Genomic DNA, 19053 nt, shown 5'->3' with positions numbered 1-19053 from the left:
AGAGCATTCACTGCTGCAGCCCCTAAATTATGGAATAGTCTACTGAAGGAAATCCGTCTTATCACTACCGTAGATGCCTTTAAGAAGGCACTAAAGACGGATCTCTCCCAGCAGGTTTTCCCATCGGATTTAGTATGGAGATGATGATTAAGACCCCCCCTCTAAGTATGATGGTATATCAACTGATGTTTGGAGATTTTCAGGAACTAATAGGGAGGTATAATTCAATATTAGTATTTTATTGACTGTTCAATTGCATTGTATTATTTTAATGATGTAATCTCGTTTCCATCCATGGAAGAGGTGGGACATATAAATAAAAAAACATATTATTATTATTATTATTATTACTACTACTACTACTACTACTACTATAGTTGGCCTTCTTGGGGGCTGAACTAAAAAAATCCAAATAAATTGCATCACATATATTATCAAGGACAACACAAAATTAGTTATATTCTATTTTAAAAACATAGATTACATCAATGGTTCTCAAATGGTGGGGCAGGACCCCTGAGGGGGGTATGAGAGTTGAATATACATGAATATGCACATCAAAATATCTACATTAAATATATGAAATTAACTTTATTTGTATATTATGCCGAGTGGGGTGTGTGTGATGTCCACATGTAGATGGAAAAGTGGAGGTATCCCAAGGGTAAAACATTTGAGTACTGTGGATTACATGGTGATGCATATCAAAGTGTATATACATATCTTTAAACAGAAATTTCTGGAATTGTGTAAGACATGTTCCAAAGAACTGGACCATTAACCAAAGAGAACTAGAAACCATTATTCTTCATTATTTATACATGTAGTAAGGAGAGAAATGACTCCCACTTTGGAGCAGTGGAGCAATAAATCCATTTTGAAGTTTAGACTGAACTTTAGAGGAGCTGTCCAAAGTACCGGCCCTTTCTCCCAAATACATCCAATACTTGAATTACTCCTTAGAAGTTTATAATAAAACCTGACCTGGATTCACTAGTTCACTAGCAGATGAACCAGCAGTTGCGACTGAGAAGAGCATCTGCCGATAGATGGAGTGGTCATGGACTTTTACAGTCACCACTGTTTCATGCTGATGTGTGAAAAGGTTCACTCTTTCCAAGCCCCTACCAGGAATGGGGAAAGCAGGTGGAATCCCCTTATACCATAAATGTATCAGGGAGGAAGTTCAGTTGCTGGAGACAGAGAAATACCTCTCCATGCTGGTTTGAACTGACATCGAAGGAGATAAGCTGCAGCCATTATGAGGTACCTCTTATAGTCTTCATAACTCCATAGAAGATAGAAGATGCAAGTGGAAAAGCTGGAAACAGATAAAGCATTTCTAGACTATGTACATGATATGAAGGGCCTGGAAAGGATCTGGCCCTTATAGCTACTGCATCCCGACTCAGGCTCTTATTGCAGAGGTAATCTGAAAAAAACCTGGATGATATAAGGATACAAAAGATTTGAAAGATTACCATAATTTGGGAGCAAACTAGGATAATAGAGATGTGTGCAGGGAGAGATAATGAAGAGGAATGTATAAGTCTCATTCAATAGAAGCTTTGCCAATCTGAAGGATAAAATATGCCCCCTGATTAAAAAACATTAAAGAATGCAGATGTGGGGAACGTATAACATAATACTTATATCAAATACTTACAAATACTTACAGTATATCAAATGTGGGAAACATGCAGCTCCCAAGGCCATTTTTGCCGCTCCAAAATGCCTTCGCCCCAAAAAAGCCCATGGAGGAAATTTTGGAGGAAAAATCTTTCCAGAAAGCCAGAAATGTTTGATTTGAAGATGTGTGTTTTCTTTGTGGGTCGTGGCTGACATTTTGCCCATTTTAAAAGGCTTTTTTTGGAGACACCACAGTTTGTCCCCAAAATTCAGTGGTGTGGATGTGGCATGGTCTGTAGCAGTTTCCAAATAAAATAAAATAAAATATTAGCCTCCGGATTTACCAAAGCATACACTTTTACATTAGACAGACAGTAGCTTAAATCCTGTTGTTAGTCCTGACTGGGTTAGACCCCCTGTATGAATAGAATTTACCTACATGCTGAATTTCAACAAATGATGAAATGGGTTTACTCTAGTTTGGACTAACTGATATGATGCCAGCCACAGGATTTGGTTTGGAGAAACAAGAGGGGGAATATATAAGCTCCTTTCCCAATATTCCCAAGACACATGGCAACTGACACCCTCCTGTGCCATTCACAAGATCATTGCCAAGAAAGAAGAATATGGAAAGCAGAGGTGCGCAACCTGGGCAGGACTGGAGGCTCCATTTTACCCCAGCAGCCACCATGAGCTGCAGCAGGCCTGAAAATAGGGCTGGGTTAAAAACAAGTCAAAAATGGATGACTGGTTTTCTGATTTTGACAGTTCAGGCTTTGGGCTCTTCTTTTTGAGGTTGGAGGGGCTCTTTTGACCTCTGTAAGCTCAAATTCTGACCTGTAGTTTCAATTTCTGCTACTTTGCTGCACAAAAACCTTATCGGAGTGCTGGTAAAAAATCTCATCCTTGATTTTACACCTCTCTGTACCCCTTGTCCCTATTTTGAATTGAAAGGAGATGGAAACAGTTCCATTATTCAATACCCTACATTAAAAATATGAATCTCATATACATTATTGATGAGTACTGCTGTTAAGAAAAAACAATCTAACAAGAATTCCCTTGGGAATATTTAGGGAAACAGACACTTCAACAATGATATTGGCACTGCTCAGTGTTTTTAAGATCCATCATCCTGTTGCTATCTAAAGCCTCTTTTCTATCTTTCTTCCTCCACTGACCACCAGGGTTTCTTTCCATGTCTCTACATTTATATTGAGAAACACACACACACACACACACACGAAATAAAGAAATCCTGAGACAAAACTGGAAGGGCACATCATATTCACAACACCAAACACATTCTTCTTTATTATATATGAAGGTTGACAGCAACATATGGAAAGAGGCTATCTTTAAGGGTTACCACATTTGCTCTATACTTTATTGCTGCACCAATGTCTATACTTATTGGATGGTGACAAGAACTGCACTTCTTTAGCAGCTCTTTCTTCTTCTGATCATAAGTCTTCCAACTATTTCATAATCCTACCAGGTTGCCACATTATTCAGGCCAAGAAGGGCCTCTCCACATCTTGTTTGATATCTGGATTTTGAACAATGGCTGTTGCAGCAGCAATACCTGTAAGAGAAAGATAAACCAGTTACTGTTCTCCATTTAAATCAATTTACTTCTAATGATCATAGTAACCTAATCACGTATTACAATAAGCAAAGTTTCCTATATCCCTCTGTACTTATTAAAACACCTGGTGGTTAAAGCAATAAATATACACATGTGCAGATGCATGTTTGATTTCTTAACTTAATCTTAACATTTTAATCCTCATTTGAGGTAAGTGAATGGACCATACTTTGAATAATTATTACTACACTGAAATCTTTCTTAACCCCCAGAAAAAGAAACAACTTAATTTAAAAATAGTCAAATCAGTTCTGTTCCTTAGAAGAAGAAAATAAATATGTTTCTTTTTGAAATCATACACACACACACACACACACACACACACACAATTCTTTATCTCTGGCCCCCAAATACATTTGCTTTAAATCTCCCTATCTGCAACTGTGTAAAATATTTTAATATACTATTTTGTACTTCTGGCCCCAAAAACAATTGGCCAAATTCTCCCTCTCCCCCTTTCCCTCCAGATGCTTACCTTTTCCAAAGTCTTCCTCCTCTCTTGTATTTTTGGCAATAACTGTGTATCTGTGTTGTTGATACTGTCCATTGTTGGTCATCTGTTTCCTCTATCCTCCTTTTCTGTCTTCCTTTTTGGTAGTTTTGCAACAGCATGTCATGCATATGTCTCTTCATCCAAGTCCACACATTATTCGGGAACTGGTCTTTCCCCCACTTTTTGAGTGTGTGGCGTCTCTTTCATCCAAAATTCTTCCCATTTATTTCTCTTGATTCCCATCCATGCTCACTGCGCACTTTCTTATCTCTCCTATTCCCCCTAAACACACACACACACTGAAGTTTCCTTTCTTCTCATGTGCACATGCTACATTATGAGACAACATGTTATAGCCTTCCAGCAGCCTTACTCAAATGATTTTTAAACAAAGAATTTTAAATGTGGGTTGTTTTAGAATACTGTGTGTATGACTAATTTGTCTTTTTATACTGTTGCATGTTTTAATTAATGTGTTTTAATTGATGTTGTGCATTGAGTATTTGCTCTTGTTACAAACACAATAATAATAATTATAATAATAATTATAATTATAAATTCATTATTATTATTATTATTATTCCTGTTCTTTGCTATCCTGCCCATCATACTTGTAGCTTGTAGCTCCCCACTGTGACATGTGGTGACCCCATGAATTTAATAGGGTTTTCTTAGGCAAAACAAAACAAAACTCAGCAGTGGTTTTGTCAGTTCCTTCCTCTGAAATGCAGCCAACAGCACCTGGAATTCTTTGGGGGTCTCTCATCCAAGTACTAACTGGGATTGACCCTGTTTAGCTTCAAAGATCAAATGGGATTTGGTGCCTTTAGGGCATTTAGGACATTCACCTACTATGGAGCAAACAGAGCATAAAACATCAGCAAGGAGTGCATGGGAGATGGCAAAGGGCATGAGGACATGGCTCATAAAATATCCCTCTATAAACATTCCCCTCTTATATTGTGTTTCTTTTTTTAAAAAGGTGCTTTACCTTCTTCTTTCCTGTATATACTCATGTATAAGTCTAGAAATTTAGGTCAAAAATTGACCCAAAAAAAACCCTGGGTTGACTTATCTTTGTGGTCCAATGTAATACTGTATCTTAACTCTTATTTGAAGAAGGAAACCCTCACCTGGTGAAAAGCAAGAGTAATCTGTCCTAGAGGACTGACCCCCCCTACTCTCTCACCCATCCAGCCTTACGGAAAGCACAAAGAGTTATGTCTGCTGGAATTTTGTAAATTCTTTGACATTGTTTTGCTGTTGCTTCACCTTTAGATCCTTTGCTATGTGCCCCTAAGTTTTACTCTCGACTTATCCACGGATCTAGCCAAATCCATAATTTAGCCCCCAAATTGCCCTCGACTTATACTGAGGCGACTTATAGTCGAGTTATATAAGGTACATTTTTTAATATGAAATGTAATCACATAGTTATTACTAAACAAATAGCTGCACCGAAAGCACTCAGGAAGCAACAAACATGTGTTGCACACGCAAAACACCCAAAAGGTGCCGAGACATTTGAGGAAAGGCTTTCTTCAGGACAAAACATAAAATATAAATACAAATCTTATCATGTGAAGTTTTGTTGCTTCAAAATGTTCTTGGAATTGTTTTGATAACATCCTGCAGCACAGGGGCTGACTAGTGAAGGGAATTCTGCGCATGTTTGTTGACAGTGGGAGAAGCTTGAAGCTGGAGAGAACTCTTGCCTTTATATAAACAAAGAACGTTCTATGGGATGATGAATAAGTGTGTAGAGGAGCCTTGAAGAAACAAGCAAATACCCTGAGACCAAGGCCTCCAATTGTTTACTAACATTGATTTTTTGATTTGTGAAGGGGGGGTTGTTGCCACAACAAATGGAAAAAATCTTTGCTGGTAATAAGAAAATACTTCTAATGTCATGGTATGTTCCAAAGCCAGACTATACTGGTTTAAATGAGGTGGTGTTTATCGAATTGTTGTTGTTCCACACCTATCCATGGGGAGAGGTGGGTAAGATATTATATATTAGTAGCAGTAGTAGTCATAGTAGATTATACAATCCCCCATCACATTCATCAAACCAACCCTTCTCTTAGAGGGCATGCATGTAAGACGTCTGCCTACTCATGCACCTACTTCAATCGAGCCCTTGAGTGTCAATGGATCTTACACAGAGGTGAGTACATATAGGTTTTGTGGTTTCCATGTGAATAATAATTATTCATTTTTCCATTTTGCTTCTTCTAACAATGAGATTTTTGTTGCATAACTCCATTTGACCATTCTGTATGTAGAGAGATCTTGTAGCACACCTTTGAGACCAACTAAAGAAAGAAGTTGGCGGCCTGAGCTTTCGTTGACTTAGTCTCCACTAAGTCTATGAAAACTCACGCTACCAATTCTTTCTTTAGTTAGTCTCAGTGCTACAAGGATCTCGCTATATACTGATTCTTCAGATTAACATGGCTATATTTGAATTGACCAGTTGGCTGGGCTAGGGCGGCAGGCAGTTTGCCCCGCTTTGGCACTGGGTGACATCAACCTAGTGACACCAACTGCAGCTCCCAATCTATTTCAGAGCATAATCCAAATGCCAGTTATTATCTTAAAGTCCTACACGGCTGCGGATTTGAAGGATGATCTTCCCTTCATAACCTTTGCAGTATGTTCATAACAAGGTGAGTAATTCCAGGCGACTCCGTACTGCCCCCACCAAATTTGCTGAAGTGGTGACAAACAGTGTGTGCTTTTCCTTAAAACAAGTGACATGATCCCCGTGCACTTTATTTACAAGAAATGTGCTTTGGGCTTTTAAATAAATAATTGAACAAGGTGTATGGAAGATATGTGCCTTGTTTTAAAGAAAAGCAGCACTTTTTCACAACAGCTTCTAGGAATGCCTTCTAGGAATGGTTAAATGATTTTATTATTCTCAGTATTGTTGAAGGATACAGGTTGGGGGGAATGACCATAGTAAATTTTTTAAAAAAGAGATTCAATATGCGGGATTTGGTGTTGCTAAAATCTCATTGGCATTCTCTGCTCAGATTTGGGCACCAGAATTCAAACAGCATGTTGATAGACAGGAAGGATTCAAAGAGAGATCTATGTATACTTAAAGCTGCTCGAGAGACGACTCTTACATGAGTTCGTAAATAGCAGAGGAAAAGAGAACAAAAATAAAATAAAATAAAATAAATTAAAATATGGCAAGGCTTCAACAAACTGCAGTACAAGTCCCAAGGGGGTCCTCTACATTTTTTCTCTTCCACATTTCGGCCCAACCTCATCTGGAAGGAAATTTCCATAGCAGTTTGTGACTGGTGGGGGGGGCGGTGGGGGGGTTCAATCAAAAATAAAGAACATAAAAAGGTCAAAAAAATTCCACTCAGTTCAGCAGATGTCCCTTAGCAATAAAAATCAGTCCACAATCAGAATACACACACAATGTCACAACAGTACTTTTATAAAAGCATCACATCATGTAACAGACTGCAAATCTGATCCTTAATAGGAAAGGTCAACACCATCTCATCTAGCAAGCAGGTTGAAACTCATCTTTCTTAATCAGACCTAACCAACCACAGCACCACTACCAAGGCCAGGTCTGGATTTGAAACTCATTGATCTCCACAATTGGGCATTAACCAATCTGCATACCCGTTTATGCATTTCATTGAAGATAAACATTGCGAAAAAAAGTCCATAACTCCAAATAAACCTACTGTAGTTAGTTACTTAGTACATAATTGCCTTTTCCTTCCAATAAAATACAGGTACAGTATACCCCACATTACTATTATAAACTAAAAGATGGATATTTTATATCTACCACCCCATATTTCAAGTTTACTTATCACATTTTCACTGCCTGTTAACAACTATCCAAAAATAAACTCTCTTCGAGTCCAGTGAGGTAATGTTGCCTCACTTACAATGATGCATGACGTCCTAAGAGTCCAGAATTTCCCACTTCAAACTCACTTACCCATCCCTAAACCGGCCTATATACTCTTCATGGCATTGGACTTCCAATGACTTACTTACACAATGCATCATTAAACACAATACTCCCACTTACTCAACACTTTATTTGCTGTCTTTACCAACTGTACTTTTTTAATTTTATATTTGTATGTTGCCTCCTAAAATTCAGAATTACTTATTCATCCCACCCAAACCGCCTATTCCTTCCTCAATTATCCAATACTACAATATGAATACAACATTTCCACACTTCAATCTCCTTTTCTGCTTTTTTATTCTCTTAAACAATGAAATAAGGAGCACTGTTTTTTTGCGCCAACAGGCCAGTGGCTTTCAGCATTTCAAGTACTTTCTTTTGTAAGGCTTCTCCATTACTTTGAGAAACTAATGTGTTATTTTTTTTAAAAAATCACAGTTCCCATAATAGTAAAGTAACCAGTCCAAGTATAAGTTATTTGAGTGTTGGACTAGAACTCCAGGGTTCAAATTCCCACATCAGCTTATGAACATTTTACTGAGCACCTGGGCAAACTCACTAACCCTCTCAGCCGCAGAGCGAAGGAACAGAAACCTCCTCTGGTTTGTAGTGAAAGCCTGCTCCCATGATCCTATATGTGATTAAAATTAGCAGCTTAGTTTAATCGTTAAATATAATCTGTTATATCAGTCTCATAGACTGGATAATGATCACTCAAGACTTGATCTGATGCTCAGAAAAAAAGTCAAGCAAAATAGTATAGTATTTGAATGCAGGACTAGGAACATTCAGAAACCAAGGTTCAGTTACCTCTCGCATAACCTGGCAACCCATTGGGTGAACCTTTGGGTAAAATCCCAGTCTTTAGGGAAGGCCAATGGCCAATCCCTGAACTACAAATCTTGCCACATAAAATTATGTTATGGTCAAACATATTGGAATTGACTGACTTGAGGGCACATCAAACACAGAAGAAAATAGATCGTAATGATTTATGAGGGGTGAGGGTACGACGACCTACAATTATAAAACAAATACTTGTTAAACAAATAACCCCCCTTTTTCTCAGTTTTGACTATGACCCCACCATAACGTAGATTGTAAGCAAGAAAATAGCTCACTCCAGATCCTCAGTATTAACCTCCCTCAGTGATTTTTTCCCCATGTCCATTATTCGAAAAATTCCTGACAATAACACCATTAAGTATGAAGAGAAACGAAAATGAGGAGGAGGAACAATTACTTGCCTTATCATTTGTGGACAAGATAAAAAAAGAAAATTGCCTCACAAGAATTGCTAAGTTTAGTTTAAACATTAGGAAAAGCCCTCATTCTTAAACCTTCAAATGTCTCTTGTACTAAGAAAATTGGACTTCACAGGATTGTACAGTTCTCCTGTTACTCTCTGGGCCAGCTAATCCAGATGGAATCAGAGCCACTTAAGTAACAGGACATCCTGCCACATCCACTGGCCCCAAGGAAGGCAAAGGATGGACACCTATAACTTATCAAGTCTTTCCCTTATCTATATTACTATAACAACCAGTTCAGAACTATCATGGCACATCTCCCCCCGATCCCTGTTTTGTTGTTGTTTAACTGCCCTCAAGCTGGTTCTTGACTCATGCCAACCCCTGTGGATGACGACATCTCCAAGATGCCCTCTCCCCGCCACTTTTTTTTTTTTCTTTCTGCTTAGTTTCCTTGCCAAACTACATAATCTTGATCTCTTTCAATAGAAGTCCATCCATTTTACGCATTGCAAAGCCTTACTCTCTCTTCATACTTCCCTCCACCTTTCCTAACATTAATTGTTTTTTCTCCCAATCAGATCCTATCCATTCTCATAATGTTACCAAAAGTAAGACAGCCTCAGTTTTAGTCCATCTTGGCTTCCAGGGAGCATTTTTTCAGGTTGATCTGTTGTTAGTACCCATTTGTTTGTCATTTGGCTGTCAAAGTATCCTCAGCACTATTCTCCCGCCACTACATCTCACATGAATTGCTTTTCTTCTTATCTGCTTTTTTAACGTCCAGCTCTTGCATCCATACATGGTGACTGGGAAAATACAATGGCTTGGATGATTTGCTTTAGTGTTCAGTTGTATATCTTGCACTTTTGATCATCACTAGTTCTTTCATAACTGACCTCCCCCATTCTTGGTTTTCTTCTGATCCTGCTACTCTCCAGTAAAAAAGATCTGTAGAGTGCTTGTGCTATCTATCTATGACTACATCTGCACTGCAGGAATAATCCAGGATGACATCACTTTAACTGTCGTGGCTCAGTGCTATGGAATTCTAGGAATTGTAGTTTTCTGAGAGCTCTGGTGCTACAACAAACAACAGTTCTCAGAATTCCATAGCATTGACCATGGCAGTTAAAGCAATGCCAACCAGAACTATTACTGCAGTGTGGATGTAGCCAATGCTCTATAGACACACTGCTGGGAAAATCAGTCTAGAGCTAACTAGACACTAGATAGGGGACAAATGGACCTGCATTTAAAAAAGGAAAAGCAGTCTCTGAAATTATAATCAGGAACAGAGGAAGTGAGTGTATGTTTTCTCCACCATGGAATGCTCTTCCATACATATAGTAGTACTTATTTGGTAATCACTCTGCTTTGTTCAGGAAACATCATGGAAAGATCAGATAATGCAATCTTCTGCTGCTACTTTTATTCTCACCCTGGTTTCACAATCTACCAGGTTATATATATGGAGGGGTAGCCGTGTTGGCCATATAGCAAAGTATAATAACATCCCAAATACACAAAACAGTAATACTTTTACTGGGCACAATAAGAAAAGATATCACTGTTTTGTAGTTTTTGGATGTTAATCTACTAGATGTTACTGGCAAATTCTGGACCATTAGTGATAGAATATAGGTATCATCAGATAATGTGGCATGTTCCATGGTAGTGTCATTTTTTGTAATTATGCTGCTATGAGCCTATTTAGTATGATTTCTTTCAGATGTTTCATCAGTCTGTTTGGAACTGCTCCCAAAGCTTCTGTCACCAGTTTACTTTTCCCAGAGGCACTGGATCTCAACTTGTGGGTCTTGATATCTGTCTAATAGACGTAGGTCCTATGGTCTGGGGAACATTTACTTCAACTGGCCAGGACTAGACTAGCCTTGGGAGAGGCTGGTAAGAAATACATCATCATCATCATCATCATCATCATCATCATCATCATCATCATCAAATAATCTTTCCCTTTTATGTCTTCAATATGGCTATCCACAAGAATTGCCACGCCATATCGGTAATCCAAACTTTTGTCCTCCCTCCTTCTGTGTGGCTACGTGTAATTCTTCCATGCTTTCCCACTGCTTCATCTATCTTTTCTTCCTTTCTACCCAAACAAGGATGTGTACTTCAGGATGTATAGTGTCTCCGAAGGAAGCCCTTCACACATGCATGCACTCATGTAAGGCTACAAGAAGCATAACCCTTTAGCCACCAGATGGGGCTCATTGCAAAGCAAAGGAAATAGCTGTGCTCCCCTTCTCCCCCAATGTAAAAGAACTTCCCAAGAGGTGGCCAGTTCCAGAGGACAGGGGAATTGTGCAACAGGCACCCAAATGCAGTATGATAGATGGATTCTATAGCACAATTTATGCTCCATTTAATAGGTTCACAAAAGAAACTGACACAACCAAGAGATTATATTTAAAATCAGAGGGAATCAAACATTCTGGACAATGGTTCCAAAAACTGTGGTAGAAGAGGAAGATACACAGGTGTCCAGCTATTTTCTGAGACTTGGCAGATAGATATATGGCTGCAGAACAATTGAATAGCTTATCAGAAAGTCAGATCATTCAGTAACCACTATCTATTGATGCAGGTATCACAAGGAGTATAGAGAACACATTAACCTGCAACAGGGAGATCACAAATATGAAGGCTGGACTAACACAGGACATGCTACCCTTGGAATAGTTATATTCAGTGTCACCCATTAGGCCCAAAGATCAGCACAGAGAACTCAGTGCACACAGCTACACTGCAAACCTCTGCAAAGACAAGTTCTTCCAAAGTGATCTAAAGAAGTATGAGTTCTTGCAATATAGTTCTTTGGGTTTTGCTGGTTGTTGTTATTGCTTCCACACACAATCCTTCCATTCATTTTGGAGGCTATTAGTAGCAACTTTTTTGGATCAGTACTAGGGCTCTTTAAACCTTTTTAAAACTAGGGGCATGGTTTTCTGAGATGATCCCATGGTTTGAAAGGCAAATATCCTCATTCATTCTTTTTTATATTGTAGTACTATATTGCAAAAGTGTATTACTGTGATGCACTAATGCATTACAACTTTAAGGAAAAAATTGTAAAATAGAAGTGAGGAGAAGAGATGGAGACTTTTTTATTCTGATATGTTCTAAAATTAAAAAGAAACTCACTGGAGGATGGGAACTACCAAAAAATAGTTCAGGACAACAAAACCATCATTTGGATATATTTTTAAAACCCCAAGAACTACAGCAACAAATACTGAGATCTACCAACACATGTGCCCCATCTAGAGGAGCCAAAGGACTATGCACAAGAAGACTGTAGAAAGTTCAAAATACAGAGAACGCCCCCCTCCACCGCATATTTTTGAATCAGTGTACTGGAAATGGGAAATTGGACTATGCAGACACTTACCACCAACATCTAGGTCCACTTTGAAGCCGGCAAAGTGGGTGTGGATTGTCCCCAGGGTATGATCACCAACCCTATTTCCAAAATCAAACCCATCATCATGAAGAAAAGATGACATTATATAGCCCGTGGGATGGACTTTGCTTTCAATGGCTCCATTTGGATAGAAGACAAAGTCCCAGATATAGTCATAGTTGCCAACAGTAGTCACAGAGCGCAAGACCAGGGCAGTGCCAGGCAGCCCTCCATAGTAGAGAGAATGAAGGTTGGAATAATGGCGCCGAAATGGAGTCCCCAAGTCCTGCTCAAAAACACAGAAGGCATCTTGGATAACAGTGGGCCTTTCTGCTTCAATTAAAAAGGAAACATCAAGGTAGGTGGCAAAATAGGGGCAGTCAACCCCTCGCAAAAGTGAGTTTGTGTAGTGTCCAATTCCAAAACTTGCATCCATGTACCGGGTAGACATCCCACCAGGGTTGCTGGAACCATAGACGGACATTGTGTCCTGTACACTGAGCTCATAGACAATCCTTTGCCCTTTGAACCTGATATCAAAGAGACATGGGCCTCTATTTAGATCCATTCTGAAGGCAAAATTCCAGGATGAGGAGTAGACCTGGTTGTTTCTCACATTGTAGCGTGGCCCAGATGGTTCATACGTTAAAGGGCCTGGCTCAGCAGGGTTCACTCTGGGCTTCATAGAGGAAAATCCACCATCAGGTGGCACCCTTTTTATCTTCTCCACATTCACACACCCCTCAGCAAATTCTCTCTCCAGTTGTGCCAAGTCCCTGTAGTACTGGCCATTGTAAAACACTTTCTTCACATTCCAATGGGAGACATTCAGGCTACTGTGATCGAGCAGCACCTCCAGCCCAACAGGGTGTAAGAAATAGCCACTGACTTTCTGAAACAGGACTAGCCATGTTTGACGATCCCCAGATCTCAGTCCCCGGGGAGATGTAGTCACAGCTGCTAGGTTAGTCCCATCATAGTTGATGACTTCTTGCATGAATCTTGGGGCTGTGGGAAATACCGTACTATGAAGAAAGTGTGCCATCTTTTTGTATTCAACTAGTAAGGGAGGTCTGCGATGATAAGGTACCTGCCCTCCGTACGTCTGCACTGTCACATCCTGGTGGTAGGTTGGTTCCGGCAGTGGGCCCACCACATACTCAGTGACGTTTGGAAGTGGCTGGTTGCCAAAGTACACCACAGCCAGCGCTTGCCTAGGCGGGCGGCTTCCTCCACGATCAAGGTATGAGAGAGATGTTGCTTTGGGTGGCAACTGCAAGCCGATGGAATAAATGCAGCTGTCAGAAGGATTCCCATGAGAAGCATCTTCTAATATTGCCCCAAGATTGGACTTCAGGTACTTAACAACATGGAGCATTTCTTCTTGGGTCAAGTCAGCAAAGAGCCAGCTTCGTTCACTGTGAAGGTGTTCCGGAAAAGTTTGTGCTGATGAGGAATCGCAATTTCCACCTCTGGTCAACAAGATGCAAAGCAAGCCAAGAATCACTACCAAACCCAGGAGGAGTACGATGAAAAAGTTTTTCACATTCATGTCTGCAGCTGTAAAAGCAGCAGCAAAGGAACATGAAAGAACCGAGCAGTAGTGTATCAGTTCCAAAGGGCTTTCTTGAACTATGACCACCTAAGTTAAAGGCAGTAAAGAGGAGAAGTGAACGAGAGACTAAGGGAGGGGCTTGAAGAAGGCCAGAGGATGGTGGAGGGCCCTGCTTTTCTAAGCCTTACAGAGAAGTTCATGCTGAGACTGAGGCATCCCTGGGATAATGCAGACAGTGAGTCATTAGACAAGTCGTACACCATTTGCTCCTGGCTGCGTCTTCAGACCAGCCAACTTTCCAAGGAGTCTGTAAAGCTAGAAAGATATGGATACTGGCAGGTTTGACAGGTTTAATGTGTTTTGCACATTACAGAGGTAGAACTTCTTGCTCTAATTTGAACATCCTTTTCCTCACTGTTAAAAGTTTATTTGCTCATTCACATACTTTTAGTCTGCATGTCTCTCATAAGAGATACAAGATAGGGAAATGTCAAAAATAGAAGTTCAGGGCAATGGTAACGAAAGTATGAGAAATTCAGCAAAGCCATAAACACTGTAAAGGTTACCCTTGACCAGCCCTCTTCCTCACCACAAAGATGCTGCTGCAAGATACACCAGGTCTGGTTCAAACTAAAAACTACAAGCCTTAAAAGAAGACACAGAATCACTCTCAAGTTAATAGATACACTGGAAGAGTAAACTTTCAATGCAGTTCTGCAGGAATGGGATATGCTTTGCTACTCCCTGTATAGTACAAGGAATACAAGATTTGGGGAATGAGGAGAGAAAGTGTCAGAAGAGGACAAGCAAAATGTGAAGCCATGCTCTATGAGGAGAGACTTAGGGTGTTGGGTATGTTTACCCTGGAGAAAAGAAGGTTAAGAGGTGATATGATAGCCCTGTTTAAGAATTTGAAAAATTGTCACATTGAGGATGGAGCAAGCTTGTTTTCTGCTCCTCTAGATAATAGTACCCAGAGCATTGGATGCCAACTACAGGAAAAGAGATTCAGCCTCAACATTAGGAAGAACATCCTGACAGTAAGGGCTGTTTGACAGTGGAACACACTCCCTTGGAGTGTGCTGGAGTCTCCTTCTTTGGAGGTTTTAAAACAGAGGCTGGATGACCATCTGTCAGGGGCACTTTGATTGTGTATTTTTGCATGGCAGGGAGCTGGACTGGATGGTCCTTGTGCTCTCGTCCAATGCATTGATTCTGTGAAAAAGTGTCAGAAGCTTTACACAACAGGATAACAGTGCCATACCTACCAACATTTCACAGATGAAAATTGAGATTAATTGGGACTGTCCTAGTCAAATCAGGGTATGCAGTACAAGAATGGCAAGAGGAGAGGCCTTTGTTTGTGCTCTTCATTCTGAGGGAATTATCTACACTTCTTGCATTTCCTGAGATGAACACAGGAGCTAGAGACACCCTGCAGACAACCCATGTGGCTTTGAATTGGCAGTTTTCTCTGGATGCAGTTTTGATTCCCCCATCAATCTGTCTTGGGCAAGAAGCACATCCTAACTACCCCTAGAAAACTCCAACCACTGGCAGCAGGAAGGCTGCATGCCATTTGAGTCTCTCTGTGCCTGGCCCAGCTGAGAAAAGAAAAACACAAACACACCCAGCCAGGAGAGAGGCTCTTGTGTGGGAATTTCCACTTCTGTTTCCAGCTTGCCCCCATTTTGGTTTCCTGAAACACGTCTCCTGCAGTGAATGTGCCTTTTCTCTCTTTCTGAGGGCGGATGGCTGTTCTCCTCCGATGGCCCCATGTGCCCCTGTTCTGTTAGGTCACAGCCACTCATTCTTTGCAAGTCCTTCACCGCAGGTAAATAATACCAGCAAAGTCCGGCCCGCATGAGCTGTCTCTAGCTTGTATTTGTATCAGTAGCTTGCTCCATGTTTTCACTTTATTGTTGAATTATGAGTATTTTCCATCTCTTTGCACAGAAGGAAAGGCTGTGTATCCTTTCCAGATAGGGCTGCCATAAGTGAGGACCTCCAAACCGGGACAAATGTAGGACAAATGCAGGACAATATTTTCAAATGTAGGACACATTTTATAAAAATGGAGGACACGCAAAAAAATGAGGCTTTTTTTGAAATGTTAATATAAATGCATGTTTCTTAGGCATGATCAAAATGGAGGACATTTTGACATTATTCCTAGACAGATCACGGAAATGTACTTCCCTTTCTGGCCACCCCCCTCTCCCCATTCCAAACAGCACATTTGAGCATTGAACATGGCTTTATTTTAACATTGCCTCTTGCCTATTTCAGAGGCTTATTCCACAACCAAACCCTTTGGTCAAGGGACTTTGGTTTTCCTTCATTTTGACTTGTTTTGTCTGTATTCCTCCCCACCAAATAAAGGAGACATGAAATGGAGTTAATGGGTACAAGTTGTTAAACAAAAAAGTCTTGTGAGACTCTGTAGGCAAGAGGTGCACCATGTTAAGAACTGCATTAAGCACACTTAGGCTGCTGCCACACTGCTTTCACTCTCATCACTCCATCCTATGGAATCCTGGGATTTGTAGTTTGTTATGGTGCCAAGGCTGGGCTTTGAAATCTCAGGCATAAGAGAGGCAAAAGGCTTGGGCTGCATCTACACTGGAGAAATAATCTGGTTTGAGACCACTTTAACTGTCTTGGCTGAATGCTATGGAATTCTGGGAATGGTGGTTTGTTCCAGCACCACAGCAGAATGGCAGTTAACCCCTGGAAAGCTATCTGACCAAGGTGACCAATGCCCTTACCCCAAAATGTAGGGCACCCAAGCAAAAATATGTAGGGCATGGCCAAAAATAAAAGCTAAAAACACCCATGTAATTATAAATCCATGCTTCTTAGCCATGATCCAAATGGAGGACATTTTGAAATTTGACAGAAGAGGACATGTCCTGGAAGAGGAGGAGGATGCCTGGTCACCTTGTCTCTGGTCCAAAATGCACTGCAGAAATAAAACAATGCTGGACTGAAATGCCCAGAGTTCCTCACCAAAACTGCATCCACACTGAGGAAATAATCCAGTTTGAGAGTGACTTAACTGTCCTGGGTTAGTGCTGGGGAATGCTGGGAATTGTAGTACATTGTGGCCCCAGAGCTATCTCTGACAGGGAGTCCCATAACCCTCCAAATGTAGTTGAACTGCAGTGCCCAGGATTCCTCCCCAGGTGCTGCATCCACACTGAGGAAATAATCCAGTTTGAGACTGCTCAGTGCTGGAGAATCCTGGGAATTGTAGTCTATTGTGGCCTCAGAGCCATGACTGACAGAGAAGTCTCAATGTCTCCCAAACACTAGCATTCCCAGGATTCCCTAGCACTGAGTTAAAGTAGTCTCAAAGTAGGTTATTATTCCTGCAGTGTGTGAGAGAGATATAAAAGCTAGGGACTGGATTCACTTGGAGGATCTCTGTGTCCAAAACACACTGCCTGGACTGCCAGGGCTCAGTGCTATGGAATCCTGGGAATTGTAGTTTATTGTGGCACCAGAGCTCTCTGACAGAGAAAGCCAAATGCCTCACACAGACCCCAGAATTCCAGAGCATTGAGCTTTGGCAGTTAAAGGGGTCTCAAAATGCAGAGGGGGGGGGAGAGAAAAGCCAGGGAGAGTGAATGAGAAGCTCACCTCGGCTGGAGGAGGAGGAGGAGGAGGGAGGGAGCCAAGGGAAGTGGCCAGGACCATCAGCCTCCTCTCTTCCACTGAAGACTGCTGGCAAGAGGCTCTGCCCCCACCTCCTCTGTGGACCATTCAGCTTCCTTTTGTCAAGAAACTACAATTCCCAGAATCCCATAGCACTGAGCCATGGATGTTTAAGGGGGGGTCAAACTATTTCTGCAGCCTTTTGCTACCCTAAAGCCCTTCCTATTTACAAGCATGGCAAAATCTCTTCGTTCCAAGCCATTGAAAACCAACCCAAGGGGAGGAGGGCTGACTGCTTCTTTCCCATTGGTCAGCTTCCGGAGAAATTTGCATATTACAAGGAAAGGCGTTTAGGGCCTCAAAAACGATCCTGTGATAAAGAATTACAAGAATACTGACCTGGTAGACATTTAAAAGAGGAGGCATTTAGGCTCCCAGTGAAACAGGAACTATTGATGGCCTTTTTTTTCTTTGCTCACTGTAACCTGGAAGGTCAGGCCTTTTGCAAGACATATATACCAAGTGGGCTGGCAATAGCTCTGAGTGGCAGATGTTTTGAAGCCCTGCTCTCTAGGCTAAGCTAGGCAGGGAGGCGGGGAGGGAGGGTGGCACACAGCCATGGGGAGGGGTGGGGCTGCCTCCAGGGCCTTGCTGGGGGGGGAGGGGCTAAACCAGGGCGGGACTGTGTGGCCCCGCCCCAAACGGGAAAGTCCCGCCCCCTGGTGGGATATGGCAAGCCTATTTCCAGAAGATAATTTTCTTGAAGCCTTGGCAGACCTCTTAGTGGAAGACAATAACCGCACAAGGCTTTCTTCTGTACAGAGGGCTCCACCAAGATACTGCTTTCTGCTGAAAAAAATACACAGACACATGCAAGGACAACACTGATGATCTGGTCTATACCAGATAGCTTCATTCACTCAGTTGTCCAGTAACAGAACAGAAACTTAGCAGACTTTGAACCTGGTGGGCCTTGGATGCATGTTAGGTTAACTAAACTAGAACAATTATTGCCAACAGTTAGCTGTCAACTAGTTTTTGGAGTGATTTAGGAGAAGCAAGTATCTATTTCTTTGAAAAAGCAAGCAAGAGATTGAGGAAGGGCCAACTGATGGGGCATGATCCATCTCTTTATCTTCTCCTCTGATGCAACAGCCTTTTGTTTTATGTATGTCTTATTTTCTTTGCCCCAGTCCCCGTTATATTACAGTGGTACCCCGGGATACGAATTACCCAGGTTACGAATTTTTCGGGTTACGAAAAAATCCCATAGGGATTTATTGTTTCGGCTTACGAAGGTTTCTTCGGGTTACGAAAAAACCTCGGCGCTATTTTCCGCCACCGGAGGGCAGCAGAGAGCTATTTTTCCATTAGCGCCTATGGCAATTCGGCTTACGAAGGTTTTTCGGGTTACGAAATTAGCCGCGGAACGAATT

At 41.2% G+C, this 19053-nt stretch overlaps 1 protein-coding gene across 1 annotated transcript in view; it reads right to left on the bottom strand.

Moving 5' to 3' along the window:
• LOC121934530 (membrane primary amine oxidase-like) overlaps positions 1-13972 on the bottom strand; it is a 30834-nt gene extending 16862 nt beyond the window's left edge. Inside the window, exon 1 of the mRNA XM_042475109.1 lies at positions 12394-13972. Within this exon, the coding sequence (XP_042331043.1) occupies positions 12394-13957 (1564 nt within the window). The 5' untranslated portion in view covers positions 13958-13972. The remainder of the gene's footprint in view (positions 1-12393) is intronic.
• Between the last annotated feature and the right edge of the window lie 5081 nt (positions 13973-19053).

Source organism: Sceloporus undulatus, chromosome 6 (assembly GCF_019175285.1).
Source record: "Sceloporus undulatus isolate JIND9_A2432 ecotype Alabama chromosome 6, SceUnd_v1.1, whole genome shotgun sequence".
NCBI classification, from domain to species: domain Eukaryota; kingdom Metazoa; phylum Chordata; class Lepidosauria; order Squamata; family Phrynosomatidae; genus Sceloporus; species Sceloporus undulatus.
Note: the sequence above shows the minus strand (reverse complement) of the source record. Positions and strands in the feature narration are given on the sequence as shown.